The sequence below is a fragment of the Atractosteus spatula genome, chromosome 13, assembly GCF_055471065.1.
Source record: "Atractosteus spatula isolate fAtrSpa1 chromosome 13, fAtrSpa1.hap1, whole genome shotgun sequence".
Taxonomy (NCBI): Eukaryota; Metazoa; Chordata; class Actinopteri; order Semionotiformes; family Lepisosteidae; genus Atractosteus; species Atractosteus spatula.
Window position 1 is genome coordinate 4,244,386 of NC_142718.1, and position 14,179 is coordinate 4,258,564.

General features: G+C 39.7%; 1 protein-coding gene across 2 annotated transcripts; it reads right to left on the reverse strand.

Moving 5' to 3' along the window:
• Nucleotides 1–951: 951 nt before the first annotated feature.
• Nucleotides 952–13,264, reverse strand: cnppd1 (cyclin Pas1/PHO80 domain containing 1). Of its 2 annotated transcripts, none has more exons than XM_088929966.1 (8): nt 13,102–13,264; nt 12,019–12,121; nt 11,394–11,475; nt 10,201–10,321; nt 9,464–9,592; nt 7,302–7,363; nt 5,387–5,504; nt 952–4,969 (listed from the first exon to the last, which is right to left on the reverse strand). In XM_088929966.1, exons 1-8 carry the CDS (start codon nt 13,162–13,164, stop codon nt 4,370–4,372), a joined length of 1,278 nt encoding a protein of 425 aa, XP_088786092.1. In that variant the 5' UTR covers nt 13,165–13,264; the 3' UTR covers nt 952–4,369. The 2 variants fall into 2 exon arrangements, with proteins under 2 accessions (XP_088786092.1, XP_088786093.1); XM_088929967.1 differs by having other exon boundaries at nt 10,201–10,267; nt 13,102–13,255.
• Between the last annotated feature and the right edge of the window lie 915 nt (nt 13,265–14,179).

Consider the following 14,179-nt stretch of genomic DNA (forward strand, 5'->3'; position numbering starts at 1 on the left):
ATGCAAATATGTTGCAAAAACATAGTTAAATGAGCTTGGGAAGATGAATGTAGCAGGAGCTTCCTTTATTAACTTCCCGTCACGAATAGTACACACTTTCCCTTTTCTTTCTAAATGAAGCTAGACACTGTAGCTGCAAAACACCACTAATGGTTTGCAACTTGGACTGCAACAACAGTTTTAATGAGTGAGTTCTCAATTAAAATGTACAATTAAAAATCTTAATGACAATTAGGTCGATTAGGTTCTTGCATTAGCAATACTGCTGTATATCTGTATTTTTTCACCCAGCTCCAGATTTAATCATAGAAACAAATCATATTCTGTTGTATATACACTACAGTGGAGTGTTTTGTAAACAATGAGTAAAGACATGAACCTGTAAAAATACACTGCATTGCCTAGTTCTCATTGATACTTGGAAAAAAGATGATTTTCCTTTCACCAGCGGAGAAGGCAGGGAATTAGCTATGTTAAAATGCACGTTAAGGGTAGAATAACCATAATCCTGCTAATGTTAGAATGTCTCCATATATGAGCTTTCCAAAGTGTCCAATTCAGGAAGGGGTACCTCCTCTGTGGAGTTTGTATGTTCTCCCTGGGTATTCCAAACACATGCTGGTTAGGTTAACAGGCACCTTAAAATTCAGCACGTCTTAGTACAGTATGCCAATACAGATACTTGTACAATTAAGATTCATGTATACATATATATCTAAATTGTATCTTACTCCATCATGGAATTTTCATCAACTTTGAAAAAATGCGATAGCTGACTTGTTCTGCTTGTCTCTGCACATAATATTGTGAAAAGTGTCATAAAAATCCCAGGTCAAGTTTACATTTGATCATAGATTAAATTCAGAAGAGATATCTTTTTCTGCTGTATGCCTGTTAGTATTATCCACACTTTATCTTGTAACAAAAAGAACCAAATTAAAATTCTCAAAATAAATTTAATCAAATTTATTTTAACAGTGAAGCATTATACAGAATTTTATACATTTTATGTTCTCCATAAGTTTAAGAAGTAAAAAAAAAATAACAACCTTGGAGCTCCTTTAAAGTCTCCCAGCAATGGTTTAAAAGCCTGTTTTTGCCCATCACAAAAATGTAAATGTATACAGATGTCATGGCCAAACATACAAAATTGCATTGCACTGACAGCGAAAAGCCACACGCAGATGGTATTTTGACTATGGGTAGGAATATTTCCATCTTCGTTCAGTGCTTTTCAGAACAAGACAAGCAGTGAGAGGAAGAGTTGAGCAGGAAGATGAACAAGTTCCTTCAATTTGACATTTTTGTTCTGGTTAGCAGAAGAACTAATCAGGCTCCACTTTGGTAATCCTGCATCTCAGACTGCAACCAGAAAATAATTCAATATCACTTACCAAGGTGTGACAGGAAATGCTCATAAAAAGAATTCTATAGAAAAAAAATAAGTGCGGTGCAACCCATATTCAACTTTCCAACATGTTCTCTTCTTTGTTTCAACTCTTCTATGTTTCCATGCATTGTAAAGTTTATTAATGCACCTCAGTCCTGGCCTGAGCCAAGTCAGAATTCTGATGTTCTAAAAAATGTAAATATCAATTCAAATAAATGAAGTCTGATGTAAATTAAATGTTGTTATAGACAGAATTGTCCCATGTTTTAAACAAAAAGGAAAATACTTCCCAAAATAAAATACTAACTGCTGCTGCATTTAGAAAAATAAAAGCATTGCACTGGATTCAACAGCTTTTACGTCACCATCCAATTCTGTTAATAATTTCTGCATAAGAAAGCTGTGTGTAAATAAAATACTGCCGATCTCTAAATGATAACACGCTAATTCCATAGTAACACACCACCTAAACAAAGTCATATAGTCACTGACTATGGGAGAAAAGTAAACTTAATACCACAAATGACTTTAAAATAACACAGGCCACAAAACTTAAAAATGAGTCACTTGCCAGATCTTTTCATTTTCCACTTGCTATGTTTGCAAGGGTTAAACATTTGGTAACGCTTTTAGATGCTCTCTGAATTCAGCAGTTATTCAGGAAGAAAAATCTGAAATTAGAAAACGGTATGTGTACTTGAATTCACTGTCCTCAAAAGAACTATCACCTAGAAATAGACAGGATTATATCCTATGTTCTAAATCTTTAACTTCATGCTATGGGAACTGAATTCCTTAGGACTGAAAGGCTCCATCCTCAAAGTTCAGTTCCCTTATTTACTCATTCAGTGCAAAAACAAAATGAATATGCTGCACACTTCATGGAATATGTATGGAAAATTCACCAATTAAGACTTAGTTTGTATTACTTTGTGTAAAATTACTAAATTAGTGACAGGTGTTCAGAAGTTAAATGATTTCAGTTTACACCTTCTGAGTACGCAGCTTCTCATTTACAATAAGCCTAAGCCTGTTTCACTGTTAAATTAGCAATTTTATACATTTAAAGACAGCCGTTGAAGCAATTTAAAGGAAATGTCCTATAGAAAATGTTATTGGAGTCATACCGCTGAAAATAGAATCGCAAACACAAAAATGTTTTCACGCAGTCTGTTATATCCTGTTCAGATGCCTTTTTTTGCCCCTGTTTTTTAACTCCAAAAAGATGCAAGCGATAATTCAAAGAAGATTAAGTGTAGCCTAAGACGTGTTGCACATAGGGGTAGTATTGACTTGTGCTTCTTGGCTGGACTATGGGAACAATACAGTATTAAAAATACTGATGCTGCACAGAGCAGACAGTTACAGAACATTGTCAACCATACAAAATCCTTTTTCCTTTGAATAACCATGAGAGTATTCAGAGAGCACAGAAGAAGGGCATAGTAGCAAGTGAAGCTGGTTACATCAATTCTTTGTTGTGAAAATGAACATTACAAATGTTGCACTCATGCGCAGCGTAGCCACATATTAAACGGATTCCAGCCTCTTCTGTAAACTCTTAATTAAGCATTAAAGTGCTTTACTTTGTAAATGAAAGCCAGACCTTCTCACACTTAGAAACTTTTCAAATAATTTACTTAAGACTCTACTTCACAAAACAAGGAACAGAACCAGCACTCTGCATGGATACAGTGTTCTTCTTCTTCCTGCACTATATATTTACTTCAAAGTACGATTTGCTGGTTTCAAATCAGAAACCGCCACAGAGAACCTAGAGATGTAAAGCCTTCAGTCTGACATAGTGTATCCTGGTGCAGACGTGGATAATACCCCCAAATCCAAACTGTTTTAATAGTAGCCAAAAGCTGCACATTATGATACTCAAAGAAACCACTGTACTTATTACTGTACTTCTGAACTCATGCTCTTTATTTACCAGTTCCTAATTAAATAGGAGCATAAATTCTGGCTCAAACAAGAAAAGACCTTCAAAACTTCAGAAAACGTACCCAAGACTCTAGCAAACTAGGCACACACTCAGCATCTAAACCTTTCCCTAGACCCTTAAGAAAAAAACAAAACATGTCATCGGGTCTCTCACTCCATTTAAGAATAAGAGAACTACTCTGCCACATACCCAAACCTTCTGCTATATTTAAGAGGATGGTTAATCAAAATGATATATTTTCAGAAAAAAAGTCCAAGTTCAGGTATACAAAAATAATACAATAAGCCCCAGAACATCTACAAACCTACAAAAAAATAGGTTTAGAATGGAATATTTTAGAATAACGGGGTAAATACCTTCATGGATTAATATGTATTAATATGTACTCATATTGGCCATATTGGCATTTACTTTTGATTTATTTTGACCACATCTTAACAATACCATTTTCAGTTACAACTGACCTAGGAAATGTTTCTTTTTTGTAAAGATTAGAGGCACTCCGCCCCCAGTTACATCTTCAAGGCCGTTTTAAAAAGCTACGTTTTGTGAAAACGATTCTTTACTTTCCTGGGTGATTGTGAGAAAAAATGTAAAAAGCCTCAAGTCTTCAGAAAACCACCAGAAACGTCAAGTTAAGAGGTGCGATGTGATCCAAACACACTGTGACAAATACAGAATTGTTTAATTAGGCATTTCTGTGCAGAACGTGACCACTTAGATGTGGAGAATCCGAAGATGAACAATTTTAAATACATCTATTTGCACTTAGAAATCTCTGTTATTGAGAGCGGACTGTTGACAAGCCCATGAAAGGCCCTTCAGCCGAGACCAAGTCTCTCATGGCCCCCCTGATCGTATCTTCACACGTCCTGTCTCTCGTAAAATAGGAAATTTATTTACAGTCACCTTTGAAAAGTTAGGTTTGCAAACCGCGTTTTTTATCAAACCACAAAAACGTGAAGAAAAGAAAATTACAATTTTACAATTTTGTTCCCCCCCAAGAGAGTGGGATAGAACAGCCATTTCTAACTGGGGAGAAGGAAGGTTTGGGCCTTTCCGAACGGCATCACAGTCTCTGGGAAACATCGAGGGATACTGAGGGAAAGGCTGAACAGAGGGTCAAGCACTCTCCTAAAAAGACCCCCGTCGCTCACAGAAAAGGCCGTCTGTGAGGTCAGTCCCAACAGGCTGTGAGGAGGAGAGAAGCTTGATCCAGTGGTATTGGGCGTTCCACACTGAAGCATTAACCTGGAACCACAAGGGACGCCCAGGCAACCCGAGCAGTGAAGTCCAGGAGTGGTATTGTCAGGGACGGGCTGGGGGTCGGAGGAGTAGGAGAGAGAAGCGAGAAACGAGCCCCAGAAGCAGAGCGCGGTGGTGGCGGTGGCGGTGGTCACGGCCCGGTGCCCATCCTGACCGTCATTCCCCAAGACGCAGCAGCAGCAGCGAAGGGCGGAGGCAGGGGGCTGAGGCTGCTCCAGGCCGGGCCGCTCCCCCCGGGGGCCGAAGGCACCTCCATCCGGCACGGGGAGGGTGTGGGAGCCGGTCAGCTGCTGCAGCACCGCGGAGGACGCGATCAGTCCGGCCACGCTGGCGAGGTACACCAGCCCCAGCATACAGGCCAGCTACGAGAGACCACACAGATCCACAAGGCTGAGTTTCCAGTCATTCCCAATCAATTCCAAACCCGGAGAGAAAAAACCCCTCACCTCCTGCGGACAGGACCCAATAAAACGAGGCTCACATCAACGTATTTTGGCCTAGAATTGCACGAGATTAGGATTTCATCTATGTAACTACCTCGGGATATGAAAAAGAAGACAACAGGCCACTCCCAGGAAGCTATCATTGCTCTAGAATCTGCATAACACGCCATTAAAACTGGAAAAGGACGTCAAAAACAATACGAGTGGGAAGTTAACAACCATTGACCATTTTGGTCCAGACGTTGTACACTAAATAAGCTAGTATACATTCATTTGTATCAGAATAATCTCGTAAGAGAGCTCTTAGCAGAACCGGTGACATGAACGGCTCCTTACTTTGGTGAAGTGGAGATAGATGTTGACGAAAGCTTTCTGCCACACGGCCTGCTCCAGCAGCACACAAAGGTCGGTGTATGTAAACCAGCCTCGCTTCAAGCCCTGCTTCTGGGCAATGCTGGGTACGACAAAAAGGTCAGCATTTTACAGACTGCGGTACCTGAGATAATAGCCCATACTTAACACAATATGTAGAGATGCACAAAATCCGGGAACCCATTGCAAACCACTCCAATAACAGGGGCACGCCTAGCAAATGCGTGATAAAAAGGCGCACCAAGGCGACATATGGAAACAGGAATAATTCACATTGATTTTGCAGAACCTTTCTAACGGTATAGGCCTTCAGGCATTTAAATAGCTTAAGTCAGCAAGAGTTGTAACTTAAAAATACCAATATAAGAGCTCATGGATCTGATGATCCCTCTAATTTTAGTACTTCTCTTTTGGTAACTGTGTTGGTACTGGATACAATACCTGGAAGTTACTTTTTTGTTATCTTGCACCAGAAAAAAAACAACTGAAAGATGTTTGACAGTGATGTTAGTATTACAGCACTGCTTACCTGGTTTCTATTTAAACCTCAGGTACAACTGTAATAAGGTTACAAGATACCTGACCGGTTTTGGCTGGGGGTAGTCCTGTTTGCGCTGTAGTTTTTACATACAAGATAATCCAATGCAAATTCCCCCGTTATTTAGTTAAACACAGGGCAAGCCTGTACTTGCCAGGCTTCACTTCCTGAAAGATATCTGGTATCTATGAGCTTGTTCCTTTGAAAGCTGATTTTTCCTTTGAAATTCCTTATGCTGGTCACAATGAAATTATATAACCCTGTTAACTCTTGCAGCCTTGTGGATTTCTATTTAAGTGAAAACACTACCACACTGCTCATGCATCTTATTTGTAGTGTCACACCACACACTGCTGAATAGAACAGGCTTCAATGCATCACATTACTTAACAATCGAATTACTAAATATACTCTGGGTTTCCCCCCCCAAGTTTTCGGTTTTTTAAAAATAAAGAAAAGATGCCATGCAAAAAGCAAAAATGGAAAAAAAGCAAAAAAAGCAAAAAAAGCAAAAAAAGCAAAAAAAGCAAAAACCTCCTGTTGCCTTAAGTATATTAATGATCTGATTCTAGTGGTTGCTTACAAATACAGAGGTGTTTCCCATGGCTTGAAAACAGCTACTAAATAGAACTTGCGGTTACAGTTTGGCAAAATGTAGTTGTACGGGATGTGTACACTAGCTGATATTAACATACAGGAACTGTTTCAATCAAGAGACAAGCCTATTTATTAGCTATTATCTATTAGCACTACTAGTGCAGCTACTTAATGCATTAGTCAGAATGATAGTAGGTCACGGATAACATTTGAAATACAGGGTCATCTAAATTTTAACGAAAAAGCACACATCAGAAGGCAACAAGATGCAATGGGTCGGCAGTACAGCATGCTGCATGCTGGCCCTTGAATGCATGACACAGGGCCAAAAATATTTAAAAAGGGAATAAAATTAGCATGAAGTACATATCAAACTACAGCAAAATGCCAAGCACAAAACACAGCAGTGCAGAACATATCATCCATCATTATTAGTAGATTCATCTGCATTTCACACAGGTTAATATGGGTCTCCATCTCTAGCCAGGAAATACATAACTTCTGTGCCCAAACTATTCTCTCCCATTAACTGGCTGCTGAGAAATAGGTCCTCTAAAAACTGACTTACATACTTATATACTACATGTTAATCATTGATTTTGGGATTGTCATATGAGATCAGGGTACAGATAATTCCAATTTTGCGGTGAACTATTGTGAATTCTGGCCTGTTACAGGACAGTTAACAAGATCACACGGGTCAGAATCGATGCAACAGGGAACACAACATTTGAACATGCCTACCTCGTTTCTAGCTGGCTTAAAATATCAAAGAATTCGCTTGGTTCAGCATACAGGCTCCAGTCCTGCAAACAGAAGTCGCACCAATTAGTAAGCCGCACAGTTTTCCTATGGAAATAGCAGCAGATTTATTTATGATGAAACATCTGTCAGCAAATGAATGAGAAAAACTACATGATTTCAGAAATGAAAATATAAAACAAATCAAAAGAATCTATTTAAAAACTTAAGGCTTATTGGGAGAGAGTGGGTATAGCTTCCAAACTACCCTTGTGGATTGTTCCTTTATGAAAATCAAAAATTCAAAGCACCAGCATGATACGCGAGATGATGTTCTTTGATACTAACTTGCCAGTACTGGTTTGACTGTCTTACTGTTGGTGGTCTCTGTCTGAAAAGTAGGTGCTAACTTAAAATGGCTGACAACAATTCAGATTAAACAGAAAGAATAGGTGCATAACTCTTAAAGATGCACAGGTTTTCAATATGCAAAAAGAAACTGTCTGATGTGCCAGGAGGTGGAATCAGACAGCTTGGCGAGATCAAACTTTATTTCTTCAATCAGCCAATTCTAAACACCATAGCAAAAAGAGATCAGTTCAGTTAGAAATTAATCATGGGTGGAGCGGTGGCTCTGTGGCACAGGATCTGCGCCTGTGGCTGGAAGGTTGCCGGTTCAAATCCTGCGGCCGGCAGAGGAATCCTACTCCGTTGGGCCCCTGAGCAAGGGCCTTAACCCCACCTGCTCCAGGGGCGCCGTATAAATGACTGACCCTGCGCTCTGACCCCCAGCTTCTCTCCCTGTCTGTGTGTCTCATGGAGAGCACGCTGGGGTCTGCGAAAAGACAAATTCCTAATATAAGAAATTGTATATGGCCAATAAAGTGATCTTATCTTATCTGAAAAAGGACTGTGAGAGAGCCATCAATGACAGGAGGGCTCCACCTGAAAAGTATAGAGTTTGCTTGTCCTCTCTGTTCCCTGCCATCAAACATTTTGACATTTTCTTTAATGTCATGCCTTGGTGCTTAGAGCCGAGAACTCAAGTTATTTGACGATTAATCATGTCAGAATTCTTGTCGGAAGCAACTAACCAGGTGTACCGATTCACATACTGAGTCACATCCGCATGTGAAGCCGCTGCTGTAGCCCACCTGACTAAGATATTTTTGTCTCTGACAACTGCAAGATGTTATTATCTTGGAAACAGATCTTTCTTTTGAAGATTCTTAGCTATCAGCTGCAAAACACATTCTCTACCCACTACATCAAACTCATCTCTTTTCATTCCAAGTCACAAAGTTAATTCAGGCAGGCCCACCTGCCCACCAGTTTATTTGATTTTTATAATAGGTTATATATCTATATCTCTATATTTATTGGTCTTTGATCACTCATGCAGAGATTCACACATTAGAAAGTCCAGGATTTACACTGGAATATGCTGCTATATTTTCACATTTATTTGCTTACAATTAATAATTGTCATCATTAAATTATGTTCTGCTGATAAATATGTGCATATTTTCGACATGGAGGTTCTGAGCATTCAATTAGTACAGTATCCTGTGATCTTCCAAATTGAAAGAGATGATATCTTCCTCATATTGAACAACAGAAGTGCACAAGAGTGTAACATTCCACCAACGTACTGACCTTGAACGTTGCATAAAATTATATGACTTTCTAGACGGCAAATGAGAAAAACATTGTTTTAAATATCAAAACAATACTACAGGAATGTGTAAAATTATAGCACTCGGGCATCAAATCTATACAGTAAGCAGGTATGGGAATTAAGATGAGAGACAATTTTACATGTTAATAATAGGAAGATCACAGGGCAGACACACTCACACCAGGGCCAAGTAACCCACCACTATGTCTTTGGACTGTGGAAGGGAAACTCAAACCAACCTGGGGAGAACATACAAACTCCACACAGATAGCACCCCAGGCCAGGGGTTGAACCCAGGGCCCCAGGGACGCAAAGCAGCAATGCTAACCACTGCAGCAACAAAAAGATTATACATCTGTAAACATATATTTTTCAGAATCCTACCGCATATCAATAAAATCCCCAAAACATCTGCCTGTTGTGTCAGTCATGGTAAAGGTCGTTTTCACTTTAAAATGCAGGCTGAAGGACAATGAAATGTGCTTACAATGGCCTTGAGGAAGTTCATTTCCAGCTTGTTCACTGTTTGGACGTCCAGTTTCCCTGCAGCTCCCCATTCATCATTGAAAACCTCCTCCTCCTCTCCTTCATCATACAGGTACTTACTGGCAACCATCTGGAGGCAGACACAAACACACACAACTGATCGATTTCAATTCATCGGGTAACTCGTTAATTTAGCTGTTTTCCTCTGAAAATGCAGAAAAAAAACTAAATCAAAAATCAAAAGCACCAGCATGATACGTGAGATGATGTTCTTTGATACTAACTTGCCAGTACTGGTTTGACTGTCTTACTGTTGATAGTCTCTCTCTGAAAAGTAAATGCTAACATAAAACAGTTGAGCCCAATTTATATTAAACAGAAAGAACACACGCATAACTCCTAAAGATGCACAGGTTTTCAATATGCAAAAATAAACTGTCTGATTAAAATGAACGTAGGTTTCCCTGCTGGCCCATGGTCATCCATACCTGGAAAGAGCTTGCGTTCAGAGTACAAATGAGCACTACTGAGCAGTCACCGACAATCCAATTTGAGCAGAGATACAAATATTTAATTCTGTCAACATAATGATATGCATTTAATTTACACCTTCACAAATTTTTGATTAGATTTGATTCTAATCACATGATATTTGATATGTGATTATATGCCTCAAAAACAAAAAGTACACTTGTAAACATTTCGCCCATACCAGTCTCTTAACAGTCGTTTACGTACCATGGAGATCAGGAAGAGGTCAGAGGAGGAGATCTGTTGCAGGTAGTCAGGGTTTCTGTGTCTCAGTCTTTCAATGTAAACCAGAGCTAGCATCATTGCACAAGGAGAAATACAAGCTTCCCTAAACAAGCAAGAAACATTGACATAAAATTCAACAAACATCAACTAAAGCTATTAGCCACCCCTTGTACATATTAGCTTGACTGTAATAAGTACGAATAAGTTGGTGAAATATTTTTCACGATAAATAAACATACCAAATTAAATATAATTTCTTCAAACCCATCTACTCTAATTTCTGGTCGGTTTAAGGTTTAATGAGCCCCAATGTTATGTAAGCAAGTAGTGCCGATGTCAGTAAACACTGCCTCTGTGAAAATGGAGCTAGATTGCAAGCATGCTTTGCAAGAATGAATGTGGTAAACTGGAAAGCAAGCCGTTCAGTGATATGATCTGCACAGTAACTGGAGGGGCATCTATTTTCAGATGCTTTACATTACTGCAGAGAGCATTTACCACGCATACCCTACAATCTGAAGCTTGAACAGCCCAGCCTTACAGTATGTAGTCCTACCTCCACTGAGCATGTAAAGCTTTATTTAAAAAATGAAATGGGAGAGGACAGAGGGCAAGACCACAAATCAGATTCCAAGTAGTCTGCAAAGCAGTTTGATCCATTTCTGTTTCTAAAGCACTTTACACAATATGGCAAATGTTGGACGTTGCAACCAGGCTTTAAGAAACCGACACAGAGAAAACAAGTTAAAATAATGTTAATGCCTCTCTGCTTTCATAGCACTATTCATACAAAGATAACATCTTGAATGAATGAAGCTGCCATGCAACTGGAATCCTACCTCTTTACCTTCATGACTTTAAATCTAAAAATGTTTTACATTATTGCTTATAGCTGCTGAGGCAAAATGATAAGCTTCCTTCACATTTCCGTCTTCTCACCCATAAATATGATCGTTTGTCATGTCTAAATGAACGTCGAGTGCACTAATCACAAAATATTTACACATAGCCTTATGGTCATTATGAGAGACATTCCAAGATTATTGCAAAAATAACAAATCGCTCTTTTACAATCAACTTTCAAGGACTTTCCAGTTTATCTGCAACCTTCTCCCCCCACCTGGGTCTGGTGCACACAAAACTACTGGTGCAAAATAATTTAGGGAAAAACTGACCGTGCCACATGTGCTGCATATTTCTTCTGAAGTTTGCGGATCGGACTTGGAGCAGATTTCTGAAGCAGTTCAACAGCGATATCTAAATGAAGAAAATCGAAAAAGAAAAAAAACAAAACAGATTTGTAAAGATCTGCGTTTCAGGTTGTAAAAGGCTTTTGCCTCACTCTTCATTGGGCAAAACCAAAATGTTAACTAATAAAATGAGCAGCATCATACAAGTGTTCCTGTCTGCCCCAGATTGATCACGTTTATTAAAATCAATGAATGCAGTGGAGATTAATCTTGCAATCCTTATTAAGTGCTCTGGAAAAGTATAAATCCAATGAATGTTTTTATGCAACGTTCCTGGATACATACTGTATATTGTCTAATGATGGAATCATTTGCAAATCAAATTTACGTTTAAAGTTTTTTTCACTGCACAAATACCCATGTTACCTTTTAGAATCAGAATTGACTAAACTCAAGTTCCATGTCTAGAACGATTACCTACTGAAATTCTAATCTGAATTTACTGACAACTCAATCAGTCTGTCACAGGTCTGTAAAAAGGAATACAAAGCTAAAACAATTCCTGCAGATTATTAATCAAACATTTTTTCTTTTAAATCAGGCAACCTACCAGTAACAGGACATGAAAGGGCATCAAACGCACAGTCTTTATCCAGTCCATAGTACAACCTCTTCCGAACCCGTTCAGAGAGCCTCTGATGGCCAGGAAGGAACTAGAAGAAAAAAGACTTGTGTGAAATTGAACCATTTTAATGGAAACCCTTCTGTGCAAATGTGTAATGAAATGTTGATCACATTCAACAGTGCTAAGAATGAAAAAAACAAACACAAACAAGGGAGAACTCCACTTCTTTTAAATGAAATGCTTCCTTGTAAATGAACAAGTATCAGCTAAGTTATTAAGATCTCGAAATGGAATTTTTAGTAAGTTTTAAGTAAGTTTTGCTTTAACAAAAGCTAGCTAATAAAGCATTTAATTAAAAAAAAGTATAATACACGCAAGAACCGAGTTCATTATAGGATTTAAAGTAAGATACTTTAGGAACAAAAGTACTGTTAAGACTTAAGACGCAAGGAACAGAGCTGACAACGCTACGCGTGTGATGACAGCACCCCGAATGATGCACAAAAGAAGGGAGTGACGGACAAATCATTTAATCCGCGCCCGTCGCTGAGGCCTTCAAACAGGCCAGGATAAAGCCGCGGGGTCGAGTGGTACGCGCAGCCGCGATCCAGTGCTCCGAGCTGCCGTACGCCTCATGAAAACAAACCGCGAACTCTGGTATTTGCGAATGCCACCCCAACCGTTTATCGAGAACCGTCATTTTTGTAAGCACAGGATAATACGTTGTCAGATCTGAGCGAAAAATGTGAACGTGTGCGCTTAACTGAAAAAAACTGAAAACTTTGTTGTCACTTTTTCCCGTACTAACGACATACCATATAACTTCTATGCTTATGTGCATGTGATGACACTGTTTCCAGTTAGCTGCGGTAAATCAATAGATAAAACACATTTCTTAAAACGTGTACTTAATTACTATAAATGCAAACACTTCATTCGAAACAGCATAAGTCGCAGACATTTAAGGAAGTACAGGACAGGTGACTAGATAAGTCAGTCAAGGGCAGGACTCTTCGAAAGACATGACAGCAGGTTTCACAGCAATAAGAAAGAGATAAACGATCATACCGTGAACTCCTGGAAGTCAGAAAAAGAAAACGTCCTCTCATCAAACAAATCTTCAAAATCCATTTTTTTGTTTTCAAGGAGACAACATGAAAACCCCCGACAAACTGCGACGCTCACACCGCGCTCCCCTGCTCTAGGAAGACCCCCGGCTTCCTGATTCGCAGTCTATAAAGACAGCGTCCCCTTACGACCACACCGTGTTACTGCAAAGTTGTGTAATGCGCAGGGGTCTCACAAAAACAGCAGCGAGTTATCCTTCAAACAGCGGTACCGTGAAAACTGCTGTTGAAGGGATATTGCTATTTGGCACCTTTAAAAATAATAAGCCGATCGCACGGATAAAGACAATACACAAAAACTGTCACTGGTGCCTTTATAGTTTCAATTCGTATAAGAAAGCGCCGGACGCACTCTGGTGGACAACCGTAATGTGAAAGCATTCAGTGTTATTTTTCACCGCCGTCTGTTAGCTTGTGTTATAATAATAATAATTGCTTACACTTATATAGCGCTTTTCTGGACACTCCACTCATAGCGCTTTACAGGTAATGGGGACTCCCCTCCACCACCACCACCAATGTGCAGCCCCACCTGGATGATGCGACGGCAGCCATAGTGCGCCAGAACGCTCACCACACATCAGCTATCAGTGGAGGAGAGCAGAGTGATGAAGCCAATTCATAGATGGGGATTATTAGGAGGCCATGATTGGTAAAGGCCAATGGGAAATTTCGAGAAACACGCTGGGATTTTTAATGACCACAGAGAGTCAGGACCTCGGTTTTACGTCTCATCCGAAGGACAGCGCCTGTTTACAGTATAGTGTCCCCCGTCACTATACTGGGGCATTAGGACCCACATGGAGCACAGGGTGAGCGCCCCCTGCTGGCCCCACTAACACCTCTTCCAGCAGCAGCCTTAGCTTTCCCAGGAGGTCTCCCATCCAGGTACTGACCAGGCTCACACCTGCTGAGCTTCAGTGGGTTGCTAGTTGTGAGTTATGCTATTGCTTCGCAGTACGTGCTTCATTACGACGTCGTTTGAATAGCTCGACTCACGTTATAAACCAATTCTTCTA

Bases quoted from the DNA above. Each gene is read 5' to 3' on its own strand.
- cnppd1 (XM_088929966.1), bottom strand. From the start codon at position 13,164: ATGGATTTTGAAGATTTGTTTGATGAGAGGACGTTTTCTTTTTCTGAC. The intron at 12,122-13,101 runs GTATGATCGTTT...TTTTTCTTCTAG, and splicing joins CTGACTTCCAGGAGTTCACG to TTCCTTCCTGGCCATCAGAG. The intron at 9,593-10,200 runs GTACGTAAACGA...GTCTGCCTCCAG, and splicing joins ACCTCTTCCTGATCTCCATG to ATGGTTGCCAGTAAGTACCT.